The sequence below is a fragment of the Cydia strobilella genome, chromosome 17 (assembly GCF_947568885.1).
Source record: "Cydia strobilella chromosome 17, ilCydStro3.1, whole genome shotgun sequence".
In the NCBI taxonomy this organism is placed as follows: domain Eukaryota; kingdom Metazoa; phylum Arthropoda; class Insecta; order Lepidoptera; family Tortricidae; genus Cydia; species Cydia strobilella.
Genome location: NC_086057.1, coordinates 982,209 through 996,531, shown reverse-complemented (window position 1 = coordinate 996,531; position 14,323 = coordinate 982,209). Strand labels below are relative to the sequence as shown.

Here is a 14,323-nt window from a genome sequence, read left to right as displayed (position 1 = left end):
TGCTACAGTAGAACAGGTGACACAAATATAGGTACCCATACAATACATACGCAAAAACATGACCCCTTTCGACTGCCGTAGTCAAATAACAAAACAACACTTAAGAATTCCTGAGAAATACGAGCAGACTTTACTCCATCTTGAGCTGCAATGCAATTAATGGCTCATACAATTTAAAAAGGCTTAAATCTGGGACTCGTAATTGCAATTTTGCTCAAGAATGTCAAGTTTTAATTAATTCCGCAATTCAACCGGGGTTGGATCTGCGGACTGAACTTGCAATGATTCCGTGTCTATGGCGATGTCTTTAAGCGAGGTTTAACTTGCATGCAATTCTCATTACATTGCGGTATCTGATAAACATTTTTAATCCAGTTTGCCTAAGTAGTCGGCAATGTAACGTAAATTGCATGCAAGTTCTTGCTAGTCTAAACCTCGCTTAAAGTTGCACTAAGATTCATGCTGGAGGGACAGTATAGGCCGATTTCTTGAGGAGTAAAATTTGTACACAATTCACCTGCCAGTTTGCGGCACAGTCTATAAAACAATACAGTCATTCGACGAAGCCGTCTAGACAGGGCGGGGTGCGCGGGCGAGGGGTGGATCGCGCGCACCCGAGCTGCATACATCGCCATTGTTAGTAGCTCGGTACTACTCACAGAGTTAGCATGTCTTATAGTAAGTCAAGTGTAAGTCTTGGGCAGTTATGTAAAAGTGACAACTCTACTGTGTTCTTGCGCGGTGTCGGCATTTACGCTAACATCAGGTCTACTGTTACTTTTTACACTGTGCTTGCGGTCGTCTTAGTCGCTCCACAGCCACAATTGGCTTACACAGCCACGAAAAACTTAGTCTATCTACCTGACACTGTTTGTTTGGTTTGATGATTACAATTTTGACCCAAGACTCCTTAACTCCCAGGCACCTCCCAAAGGTCCTTCCAGCCAAAAAAAGATCATCAATATTGACTTTAGAATTTAACTTTTACTGAAAAAAATTTTTGATCGTTAGAATTAGTTTTCCCATAGGCACAAAATTGTTAATGTTAGTGTTATTTAGTGCTGTCTGTTTTTGTTTGTCTCTTTCTATTTTTTGTTCGACTAACACTCAATTTTTAATCTTAATTGTTACTAACCATTATGGGCCATTGTTGTCTTTTATATAAATAAATTTAATTTAATTGAAAATTTAGGCTAAAATATTCCATTCCATTTCTAAAACCTGTTTTAACTAGTGATAACACGTTTTTACCAAGGCATTTTAGAAAACTAAGGATAACACGTTTTTTCTAAAAACTGGTTTGCACGATGACACTCGTATACGGAGTGAAACTAAACGTGTGTAAAAGCTTACAACACTTGCTGTTTTAGTCGCGCTGTTTAAATAATATTAATGGAACCCATCGCTATCGCTTAGTCGTTGTTGTTATTATTATTAGGACAGTTAGGACAATGGGTACTTCAATATAAAGGATTAGTGGTCGAACACAATGTCCAGCGTCGATGAATCACGGCCTGTTATACCATGGTTTGCGACAAATAAATTATTATGATTCGAATTTTAAGAAGATACCGTTTACCGGGGTGAATAGGGATGGCTGGGGGGAATAGAGACAAAACTTAAAATGTGATTTACCTGACAGTTTCTTAATTATCTAACACAAATTGTATCATACAAAATCTACTCTTATTTTCAATCGAATGATACTGTTTGTGTGGGTATTTTTTTAGATATTGTCAGGTAAATCACATTTTATGTTTTGTCCCTATTCACCTCGGTTGACGGTACGTCAAAAGGGACCTTTCCTCAAACAAAAACGACACTTTTTACACTGACGTATCTGATCCTATCTTATAGTTCGAATCAGGCCGTGTTCCTAAACTCGATTCTAATCTAACAATTTGTTACAGTTTTGAATTGGTTTCGATACGACCTTGGTGATCGTCGTGCAACTTATGCACGACTTTCACTTCATTTCGTACGCACCAATCAGCGTGAGCGATTTTCAAGGTTGTATCAAAATAAGATCACCGTAACAAATGGTTGTGGACCGCGAGCCTGGCGCAAATTTCGTCAGTCATCGCATCCCGGGCGAAAACTCTTATAGCGGTTAACGACTATGTATGATGAACCCTCGTGAACGTCAGCTGCCGCTCCGTTGGTGTGTTGAGAAATGGCAGCCACCGAAACGCGTAACACAGTCTTTCCACCGCGATACAACCAGCTGACGATTTGTTTTATTAACAATAGCATCTAAACTATCATCTGACAAAGTATCAAACGGGGGGCGATGACGCCGATGACTGAAAAAAATATATTTCATTTTACATGTTCATGTGACCAGCTGACGGTCATTCGACAGCGATACAATCGGCTGACGATTTTGTTTATTTACAATAGCATCTAAACTATCATGTGAAGTATCAAGCGGGAGGCGATGACTAAATTTTTATTATAGACTATTTGCTGGCAGCAAATTCCTTAACCCACCAACGGAGCGGCAGCTGACGTTCACGAGGGTTCATCATACATAGCCGTTAACCACTATACGAGTTTTCGCCCGGGAGGCGATTGGTCATGGAAATCTGTTCCTGGCCCGCGGTCTATAAAATCTGAATTAGGCTCCTGAAGTACCAATTACTTCAATATAAATGGTTAGTGGTCGAACACAATGTCCAGCGACGATGAATCAGGCTAAGCCGTGTTCCTGTCCCGGCTTGATCTACTGACTTTAGCCCTTAATCGCAGATGGAGCATTATAACCTCGACCCAATGTATGTATTATGTGTGTGTGTATTATGATGTAAACTCTGTTTCAATGGGATTTCATTTAGACAAAGTCTTTTGTCTCGTAATTTTTTCTTCAATTGAAATTCGACTCAATATATCCGAAATAAATGCTTTTATTTCATTACATTTCATTTATCTTTTTTGAACATATTTTTTTATATAAAAAATCAGTGTTGGTAATATTCAACGACACACAGACAAAAGTAACATTTATAATTCTTTCATAAAAGCGTTTAAAAATATACCAACTACACATTTGTCAAGGGTTGTGTAAAAATAAAAATAAAAAATTGTAATTAAAATTTAATTCTAAAGCAGTGCCTACTCGTACCGAACAAAATTATGAACACAATGGCTACACGGATTTTCCCCTAAAATCACCCGTAGGTACCCGTAAAAAAATAAAATTTGCATATATCTGGAGAATACATTATTTATTTGCAATTCAAAATACAGGAATTCGTTCGGAATTCCATTTCGGCGCTTGATCCAATCAATATCGTGTCTCAAGAACGCGTATCCGTGTGACATGTCGCGAAATTTTTCGTTGAAAAAATCGGCATAAAATTAATGACAACTTCACCATCGGTTGGTAATGGGTATTGATGTGCCGTCGGAAAGTATCAATATTTCTACATGGAATAGCAAAAGTGACAGGCTGAATGGGAAAAGACAGGTCGTAAATATCCTGCTCGACAGGCAGATGATTTCAAAATGATGATAATCTACAGCTAATCGAACTAATTAGAGAAGAAGAAGATAACGTCGAAGCATACAAGATAAAAAAGAAAAAGTTTGAAACGCGGATTTAGTTGAATTACTGCTTTAATGAAGTTATAAATACAGGGAGTGGAGGTGGAGGAGTGATCATTACCTATAAGCATTTATGGCGTTATTCATATAAACGCATTACTGGCCTAAATTAACTATAAATCGCTGACATTTTGACTTATGTATTTGTAAGAAAGGGATAAAACATAATTTAACTAAATCAGGAACGTAAAATTTTGTCAATAAGGGGGTTAATTTTTACCACTCTTTTACCTTTTCCTACATTTTTAAATTGACTTATTTTATTTTTATAGAGTTTAGGTACTGTGTGTTTTATTTGTCTGTGTTCGAATTTAAACTGTCGTGAGACATACTATTATGTTTTTATTTGATATGAACTAAATTGTGACTAAATTATTTTAGTTAATAAATCACAAACAAAAACATATAGGTAATAATAATACATATCAAATAAAAACATAATAGTATTACACAGTTTAAACTCGAACATAACCGTACCCTTCGGATTCAGACTACACCAGCGTTACTGCAGCAGTAATGTGGCGCGACATTGCTGCCGACTGCAATACTGCCGCAAATATTTTTCATTGTGACATAGGGAATTAATATACCTACTTCAATTAGTTAATTTGTATGTATTTTTCTTTCAATTGTATAATAAAATGTTAATAGGTATATATATTTTAAATTTTTTTTATTTACTTTTTAGTTGTAACGTTGACATTTTGTTCTTAATTTCTTTTCTTATTCTGACATGTAACACATTTAATTTAATTATTTTTATTTTTTAATTGTTGACATTTTTCTTTATTATTTATAATTGATTAATTCATTAAAAACTGTAATAGATGTCATATATTAAAGAAAAAGTGACGAAGCCCTCCAGTGGTGAAGGCCGGATTCGAACCGGCGTCTTTAGCTATCGCGGCTAACGCCATGAACCCCTAGGCCACCCCGCCTGATTAATTCATGTTTATATAATTTTGGAAACTTCTACTTTTTATTTTATTTTTTTATTTATTTGATTAAGTATTATTAATTTTTTTTTGGTGGCTATGATGTTTGTTTTTGTAATATTTTTTGTGTGCATGTGCCTAGTTTTAAGATTTCAAGCACAATTTAATATTGTTCTTGAATAAACAATGATAATGATGATGAAATATCAAAAATCGGGGCAGGCCCATCTGCTTATTCGTACTGGTTGTGTATCGGTATCTCGAAACGCAAATTGATTGTAAGATTCATCCCCACTTAGCAAATACTGCGCGTATTTTAACTTCGCGGAACATTTAAAACGCCCTTAAGATGAATAAAATAATTGCTGTTAAGCAATTTAATTATCGGAATCGTATTAATCTTACTTCGATTAAGTCAGTTTAACATAACATTAACTTACAGATTACAGTAGCACAATACCTATAGCGTAGCCCTTGTGAATTCGTTCAGAGAATAAGAGAACAAATCTAACTCGATCGCTTCTCGATTAAGGGTCCGAAATGCGCGCGTAAAGGGGGCCTGGCGAAGGAAATGCGTTCGGGCGAGCGGCTCGGCCAGCACCGCCAGCAGGCTCGGCCGCCGATACCTGCACATACCCCTGCATACAAATATGTATACAGCGGTGCCAATCTATATAATATAATATAGCTTTGCTGCCTGTACATTAAGTTCAACTCGATTATTTAGACTCGGTATTACATTTACAGAGTTTTCCAAAAATCCGATAACATTTTTGTGTATACTTCACTTGACTCCTAAAAGCCGCTGAAGCTACCACATTATTAAACAACGAAAATTGTCTCGAGAAATTTGGGTCACGCTGTCATCCATTAGGTGAAGCATTAAAAATAAACTTAATATCGGAGAAAAAGGCTTTTAAGGGCAGGTGCAGACTTTAGGCTAGCTTTTAAGCTGAAGGCTGGGAATGATGAAGAGGTTAGGAATTGCTTTGTCATTAACTAACTTTGCTTTGACAACAAGAAATACATATTAAATCACATTTAGAAACGGGTCTATCGCGAATTTATTTGGTTAGCCGCGACCACGACCAGTGAAACCTGTGTCGAAACGTCGGTAAATAAAGGTAACAAAATAAATTCGCGATAGACCCGTTTCTAAATGTGATTTGATATGTGTTTAAACCGCGAAAGTTTTAAATGTTATATAACAAGAAATACAGTAATGTAATACCGTAAAATGGGGTTACTTTGATTCTCGGGGTAACATTGATCATCGATTTTTGAGGAATAGGGAGTTGATTTTTGAACGCGAACAAACATTTTATAATATGGTTGGCATGCTTAACAGAAATAGATGATAACAGCATTCAGAAACGAATTCTTTATAGTTTTAAAATCGATGACCAATGTTACCCCATGAATCTAAGAAACCCCAGTTTAAGGTATCTATAAACAATGTTGTTTGATAAGATTCACAGAAGGGACGCCAGCTTTTAACCCTCCACGCAAAAAGAGGGGTGTTATATGTTTGACACCACGCAAAAAACGACAAAAAATCAAGTTTGTTGTATGGGAGCCCCACTAAAATATTTATTTTATTCTGTTTTTAGTATTTGTTGTTATAGCGGCAAGAGAAATACATCATCTGTGAAAATTTCATGTGATTCTATCACGGTTCATGAGATACAGCCTGGTGACAGACGGACAGACAGACAGCGGAGTCATAGTAATAGGGTACCGCCTTTGGTTACGGCACCCTAAAAACATGGTTTTCCAAGTATTTCACAATGATTCGGATAGTTTTCAAGGTCAGAAACTTGCATTTACAACACAATCTAAACTCACTAATTAGAATTATCATCACAAGAGATCACAGAGCGATAATAAACCGTGCTATTACCATAAGGTTAAGTTTTGTTCCTTTTTGCAATTAGTGAGTTTTGAATGTCACCTAACGATTTGGCAGGAGAGTTTTGTCACTATTACGAGTAACATAGAAATAAATCAGCCGAGCCTCATTTAATGAAAGGTGAACGTAGCATTTAAATGGGCTAAGTAAAAAAATATAGAGACGATAAATATTTAATTTAAAAAAATGGTTAAGCTCCCGACGGCACAACCTAAGCTCTATACATTGTAACCAATTACAACAGCGAAAAATAGTTTAACACGCCAGTCAAATATTAAATATGAAGTAAAAACCAAGAGCTCTCAGCCATGTCACAGGTGCACTAAAACGTTTCATACTATCTCTAAATAAAACGCGCCACTACAGAGGAAGCCATTCTGCATAGTTCACGCCCGAGGACACATTTTAAAGGACATTCCACCTTATCTATCCACATTTTAAAGCTATTTTACGACTCGGCGAAAGCGTCAAACTGGTTGGTTAAGCTGTTTTAGTGCTAATATGTTGCGTTAACGGGATGTATTTTGTTTATGAAGCTTTGTTTTCCTTAACACCACGAAGACGGCCAAGGATATTGCGTTAGGAATGGCACGAAGAAAACGCGAATATTTAATATGAGAACCGCTCTCAAACAAAGGTAGGCAGCGCATTTGTGATATTCCTGAAGTTGCAAGCGTCCATACTGCTTTCAATCAGGATTATTGCGTTTATGTATTAATAAAACATCCTGTGTCGGTTGTCGATGTTCAATGGAAACTCATCTGTGCAGTCAGCTACAGAGATACCTCACCCTCTCTGATACGTTTGTTTAAAGGGGGGTTAACTATCTCTGTAGCTGGCTGACGCATATTTATGTGTGTGACTTTGGAACCGCACATATACCTTTGAATTTCTTCGCACGTGTATTGTACGCCGGTTATTCTCAACGTTTTGTTTTACCTAAAGCAGATGACAGCTAAATTTCAAATGTAATTCGTACGGTACTCGTAATTTCCATGAAACTCACCACAGTCACCACACCACCACCACATACCAGTATAAGTGCCAGAATGTGAATTCACCTCTCGTTTGGAAGCCGCATTATTTAACACTCAGCATATCTGGTGGAAATCGTCCAATGTTATAATCTACTAGCTTCTGCGCGCGACTTTTTTGTGAGACGTGAGCGTGAAGAGGTAACAGACAGGCATACAGATAGACAGGCAAACAGTTACTTTCGCATTTATAAGATTAGAAATACATAGTTTTATATATATCTCGTCTTAATTCTCATCGCGTTGTCGCGTGTAATCCTTCAGTCAAAACACCAGGTCAGTGCCGTTATTGTGCCCCAGAAACCTTCACCGTAATAAAACCTTGTTTCCAGCCATGTTTAGCACTGATGCTATTTAGATTACGCTATGCACTTATCACCTCTTCCGCTCGGGCGACTCCGCGCATTCTGGCTCAACACAGACGCCATACGACATTTAACCTTTTCACACCTCGAATAAAGTCTACTTTCCATTAGACAGGGTGAGGCTAATGCATAGAAATGGGTGACGTAGCGAAAATACAAAGTTTAAACGTGAGATAGCTTGGTATGGTATACTATAAGTAATGTTGAAAGCATTTAGTTTTGGTAAGGGAGGTATTTAAGGCTAGAATGTTGAGGTTGGATTATAATATATGATATAACAGGGTAACTTTAGGAGACTTCGGTAATATGAGATAATTTGATGGAAACTTTTTAACCTAATAATAACATAATTAGTATATTTAGAGTTTTGAATGATTCACGGTTAGTTTCACTAGACTTATATTTGATTTGTTTGTGTAAAAAACCAGTGATATCCGAATCAAACACGCGTAGTGACACCGTGAGTGTAGTGTGTTTGGACAGACCAACGAGTGTGAACGCGACCGGACCAACAAGTGTGAATGCGACCGTTGGTAACGTTGAAAGTGAACGCAGCCGACGCGCAAGAATGAGGGTAGACAGAGCGCTGTCTACACAACTTTGACACCCACCCGCTATCTTCAGTCACCCGTGAACATGATGCATGTAACTGCGTCGAAATATCGGGAGCTCACAAATAACACAAAAGGTAATCACGGTCTATATCCCGGTCAATATAAGTCTAGTATAATTATTATATGTGAAAATTGAAATGTTTGGATATAAGAACTATTGCATGCGCGCTGCATGGATCTAAATGAAATTTGGCGCTCATGTAGGGCACTACTCTGCGCTGAATACCCGCAAGACTGTTGTTGGAGATAAGACCACCATGCTGAAATGATTTGAAGCTTATACTGGTACGAAATAGTGGTACATGCGTAGTGTTCTGCTCACTTCTTCTGAATCATCCTGTGAACATAATACACTCGTATGCTCCTAAATCACCCAAGGTATAATAGGCAAATCTTAATTTCAAATCATGGAAAACCGTTCTTCTATCTAAAGTTTAGTCGCAAGATATCAAACATAATCGTAAGTTTCAGCGCACGTACGTTAAGCCAATTTAATTCCAAGCAAATAAAACTATAACTCCCCGTTTCGGCCGCGGCCGATAAGTTTTTGCCAACTCAGGGTTAAACTTTTTGAGATAAACTCATCGAGCTGTCAGGATAACGGGAAATAATGGGTCTCCCAACAAGGAAATAAGACCAGATCCAATAAGACTCCGAGTTTGCGGGTCTTCGCAACGAAAGTTAACTGTGATTGAAAAAAATGGAGTTTGAAACGACGGGCTAGTTTGTAGTTGGATGTCGCCACGAACTCTTCACTATTAATGAGTGTTTATTGGTATTTTCTTAAGTTTAGAGTTTCTTTGGAGATTAGAGCATATTAAAACTAAATGTATTTAAAATAACACAATCTTCATATGGTAGTTTCGCTTATGCGTGCACTTACTTATATATATATATTAGTCTGTTGGTTCGAAGGTGGCATTCGGTTGTCAACTGCAGCTGCATTACTGTTGTGACACCACTGCGGCGGTGATAATGCCGCCGCTGTATTGTCAATTTCGTTGATAAAATGAGTGGACCGTTTTTTTTATCTACATATTTAAAAGAAGCCTTTATCAATGAGACATGTCGGTTCCGTTGGGCCTCTACATTACAGTGTCACTTAGATATAAAAAAAACTGTACACGAATATCGCAGTTTTAGACAGTGGTTTCGCCAATATTGCTTGTAATTGGCTCACTGCTTCTTTGTTATTACTTCTATGTTGTTACTTTAGCTGAAAGTTTTCCTAATAAATAAAATAAAATAAATAAATAAATAAATATTGAGTGAAAAATCCCAATATCAGTTACTGCATAAGGAGCTTCAAATAGTTGCGCCGTCTTGTCTCCGAGTCCGAACACATCCCATTAGAAAGTGTTGTACTTGTGACTTGTGAGAAGTTTGGAGCGTCATCAATCTCAGTTCCCTCAGAAGCAGTAGCTGCCGCAAACCGGTCAGCCTCCTCGTTTCCTACCAAGCTGATATGTAACGTAATCCACTATATATTCAAAACCTTCCGCAATTTCGGAGCTTAGAGATTTGCATTAAGATTCGGTACGCCAGTGAAAAGCACCGTTCGCCTGAGGCACACCGGCTTGAACGTCATAATCGGCGGCAGTAACGCGGCGGCGAATGTCACTCATAATGTCAAGGAAATTGAGATAGCGGCAGCAGAAACGACTTCGCAACAACAGTAATGCAGCTTCAGACTAAGATCCGAACTTCACCACCAAAGTCGCGGAGTTGTCGTAACTATAAGTATAACAGATACAAAACTTTTTTTTTACTAAAGGAAATGATTACACTATGCCCAGATGTTTCGCTTTACGAATCATGTGTAATTGCTGTTTACATAGTACGATTTTTTTTATGTGTATCTTGTTCGTAAACCGTAAATTTTCTTGTAGTATTACTCCACAATCGTTATTGTTACTCGGGAGTATTGGGTAAATTTTGTCTATAAATCATATGCTTTACGTCGAGCTCCCAGGACGAAATGTGTACCTTATTAAAGCACTAATTAAACACTTATTGTGTAATTTTAATATGAAAATATAGTACCAAAAACAATGTAAAATTGTATTTTGTACCCATAATTAATGATACGGTCTTTAACAGCGCGATTAGGGAAATTAATTAGAGATTCACCAGATATGAAATAGTAAAGATATGTAACGTCCCACGGGTAAAGGTACCTTATGGCAGTTGGTTATAAACGCCGCTCCAATTAATATTGGATGGCGCTCACGTCGCATTTTTTTATTCTCTCTAATTCATTTCCCGAATTGCGCCGTAAGTGTACTTATAGCACTCACTTGTTGTAAAGAACGATGTCTGGCAGCCATATGTGTTCAGAAGGCACGTGGAGAGTTTTGACGTCGCCGTAGTCTTCCGGGTTCCACTTGAGTTTGTAGTCGTTCCACTCCTGCAGACAAATGAAACAGTAATACAATATGAAACTTAGACATAAATAAAGAAGAAGAAGAAGAAAGACATTTATTCCATAAAGCACACATGCACAGGACAATACGATGAAATAAATAAGATAAAGAGAAAAAAATAAGAACAGCAAAAATAACAAAAACAAAGGCAAAATTATTTACACATTAAAAACAGAAAAGTACACACGGGTCCAGCAATGTGTGCAGTAGGGAAAAGGCCCTGAGATGCTGAGACAGGACTCCTGTCTCAGCATAATATTGTTGCAATTATTTGCAAACGAGGCAAATTCCAACGCTGTTATTCTGCCAAGGCCTTAGGGAGTGACATATAAATATTAGTAAGATATAAATGGTGATATTATTTCAAACTTCTTTGTCGTCCCCTTTTGTCTTAGTAATGTTCTCTAAAATGTTCCAGGAATAATACCTACTCATCCACATAAACAACTGCATAGTTTTAAACTTTATCTCCGTAAGCTAGGTTTATTTAATTACTATAATCCGAAACGAAAGAGTCAGCCTGGTTAGGTTAGGTTAGGTTAAGTTAGCGACTAGGACACGACAGCGCTTAGGCGCGTAAACAAAAAACTACCTACTAAACCTACTAAGTTCAATTAGGTTAAATTGGATATTAAAACGGTGAACAATCATGGCTTTTATAGAAATTTCTGCTATAATTTTTAAGCAACAAGTAGAATAGTCCACAAAAAGTCGTTATTGTTCATTTTTATTTTTAATCATCACTGTAACATTAATCCCGAGGAATTAAATTTGGAATTCCTTTTTATCGGTGCAAAGATTAAATTCAGTCTCAAATGAATCTTTTTTTTTTTAACGAACGGAATAGGAGCCGTGGTCGGGCATCGGATATTGCGGGTCTTATTAAAGTTCCGGAGTGTCAATAGAAACAGGCGTAGAGCGAAAAGGGAATCAGTGCCTTAGGTTTTATTTTTAAGTGTTTTTAAGTTGGCATCAGATTGGCACCTTAGCGCAGAATGTTTTTCAGAATGGTCAAACAGAACGGTAAGGCGTGTCTTCTGCACCAGACCTGGCTAGCATGAGTTGCATTCTCACCCTTGACTCCATACATCTATTGCGACTTCAAGTATGGACTTGGAGAACGTAACTCATGGTCGCCGGTCAGAGGTCGACCGTAGGTTGGAGTTTATTTATTTATTTAATTACATTAACAATCATCATCTTCCTCGCGTTGTCCCGGCTTTTTGTCACAGCTCATGGGAGTTTTACGAAAGCCACTACTGCCATCTGATATTAACGCCGAGAGGAGAAACTATGCCTTATTGGGATTAGTCTGCTTTCCTGACGGTGATTTCCTTCACCGAAAAGCGACTAGCAAATATCAAATGATATACCGTACATAACTAGAACCGAGTTCCTTGGCACGAGCCAGCAGAGGGTTTGAAACCGCATCCTCCGTATTGAAAGTCGCACCAGTCGCAGTCGCACGCTCTTACCGCTTAATTTATTACGTTAACAATATTACAGTTTAATACCAAAGTGTATACGTTATGAACACACCAATGAGTTCCTAAAAACCGGACAAGTGCTAGTCGGACTCACCCACCAAGGGCTCCGTACTTTTTAGTATTTGTTGTTATAAACTTCAAGACCGAGTGAGGAATGCCGAGATCCGACGCCGCACCAAAGTGCAAGACGTCGGATACGTCATTACCAAACTTAAATGGAGCTGGGCGGGACATGTTGCCAGACAGAGTGATGGCAGGTGGGCCAAAATGTTAACGGAATGGTGGCCGCTTTCAGACGAAAGGAGTGCCTGGCGTCCGTTGGCTCGTTGGGTGGACGACATTCGGAAGACTGCGGGTCACTTCTGGATAAGATTGGCTCAGGATCGGGATAAGTGGCGTACGCGAGGAGAGGCCTATGCTCAGCAGTGGGCGATAGAAGGCTGATATGATAATGATGATGATGATGATGATGATGTTGTTATAGCGGCAACAGAAATACACCATCTATGAAAGTTTTAACTCTCTAGCAATCACAGTTCATAAGATACAGCCTGGTGACAGACAGACAGACAGAGAGACGGACAGTGAATTCTTAGTAATAGGGTCCCGTTTTTACCCTTTAGGTACGGAACTTACGTGTCCTAAAACTAAGCTTAAACTTAAGTACTTATATATACATAGGTATACCTATCTGTTAACTTGCGAAGATTTAATTGATATTATAAAAACTTTCTTAAGCCTCCGTTTGAACATAATTCCATCTAGCGCTTTCAAATCTAGAGGAAGATGGTTGAAAATGAGACTTAAAAAAAAGGATTATAAAGATATTCCAATATTACCCATCAAGATTTGATTTTGATTTGATTAGTTTATTGTCATTAAATACTCAATCTAAATTGGATTTCTAAGGATATAATCTTAAGTCTCTCCTTTCTTGCCTCTTATAAACTAAAGTTCTACTTCCAGAATCAATGCCGTGTTATTAATTTTAAAAGCAATAATTTAGCTCGCTTCAGGGAATTTCGCCGTGATTTCCCGAAGGAATATTGCTTCGTCCAGCCGAAGTGTGGATTTTGTAGTCGATTCGACAAAGATTGATGCAACGACTAACTCCATGTTAATGCAATTATCTCGTGTGTTGTGTACGTGTATAAACATAAACACTACTAAATAAACAACTGGATTCTGAACTAACATTAACACTACATTATTTGTTAAGCGTCCTTCTAACTATAGTATTTAAAATAATATTATAAGACAATTTTACACCGATCAGTTCCACACTGTAAGCTCAGGGGGCCTACCGTGAAAACCGAAATTCGCAAATTGCGGGGATCTTTCTCTTTTACTCCAATGAAGGCGTAATTAGAATAACAGAAAAAGATGCCCGCAATTTGCGAGCTTCGATCTTCGCGGTTATAGCCCGTAAGGCTTGTGTTGTTTATTGTATAATATATATTTATAATATAAATACATATACATACATTAAAACATTCATAGCTGACGAACAAATTTTTGTGATAAACACTAAAATAAATGCCCTTACCAGGATTCAAACCCTGGACCTGCTTCGTAAGCAGGTCACTGCCAACTATCGTGAGACATTTCAAAATATTTAGATCAGTAGGGTTTCACTCACTATTATTCGGATTCCAGACGAATTCGAAACATGTCGCCAAAAGCGACTTAAAAATAATAGTGATTGATACCGTACTGATCTAAATATTTAGGCTATGTATGTTTTAAATTTTAGTACGACTTCAATTTATGTACCACAGTTACTACATAAAAATATAAACGACTATAATTAAAAACAAGCACGAAAGTGTACAAAAACTAAATTGAATCACCTCTTTTCCAAGCGAAAGTTGCCAGCAACCGGCAACCCACTCTCACGCTCTCAATTATTATTTTGGCAAGCTTTGCCTACGTTACATGGAAGTGCTGTTGCTA

The 14,323-nt window shown here is 37.7% G+C and overlaps 1 protein-coding gene and 1 long non-coding RNA gene across 2 annotated transcripts in view; both read right to left on the bottom strand.

The window, feature by feature from the left end:
* LOC134748840 (uncharacterized) overlaps window positions 1–14,323 on the bottom strand; it is a 707,412-nt gene that overhangs the window by 41,950 nt on the left and 651,139 nt on the right. The window lies entirely within an intron of this gene.
* LOC134748837 (acetylcholine receptor subunit alpha-like 1) overlaps window positions 1–14,323 on the bottom strand; it is a 423,890-nt gene that overhangs the window by 10,125 nt on the left and 399,442 nt on the right. The window contains exon 4 of the mRNA XM_063683647.1: window positions 10,758–10,867. Coding sequence (XP_063539717.1) covers window positions 10,758–10,867 — 110 coding nt within the window. The remainder of the gene's footprint in view (window positions 1–10,757; window positions 10,868–14,323) is intronic.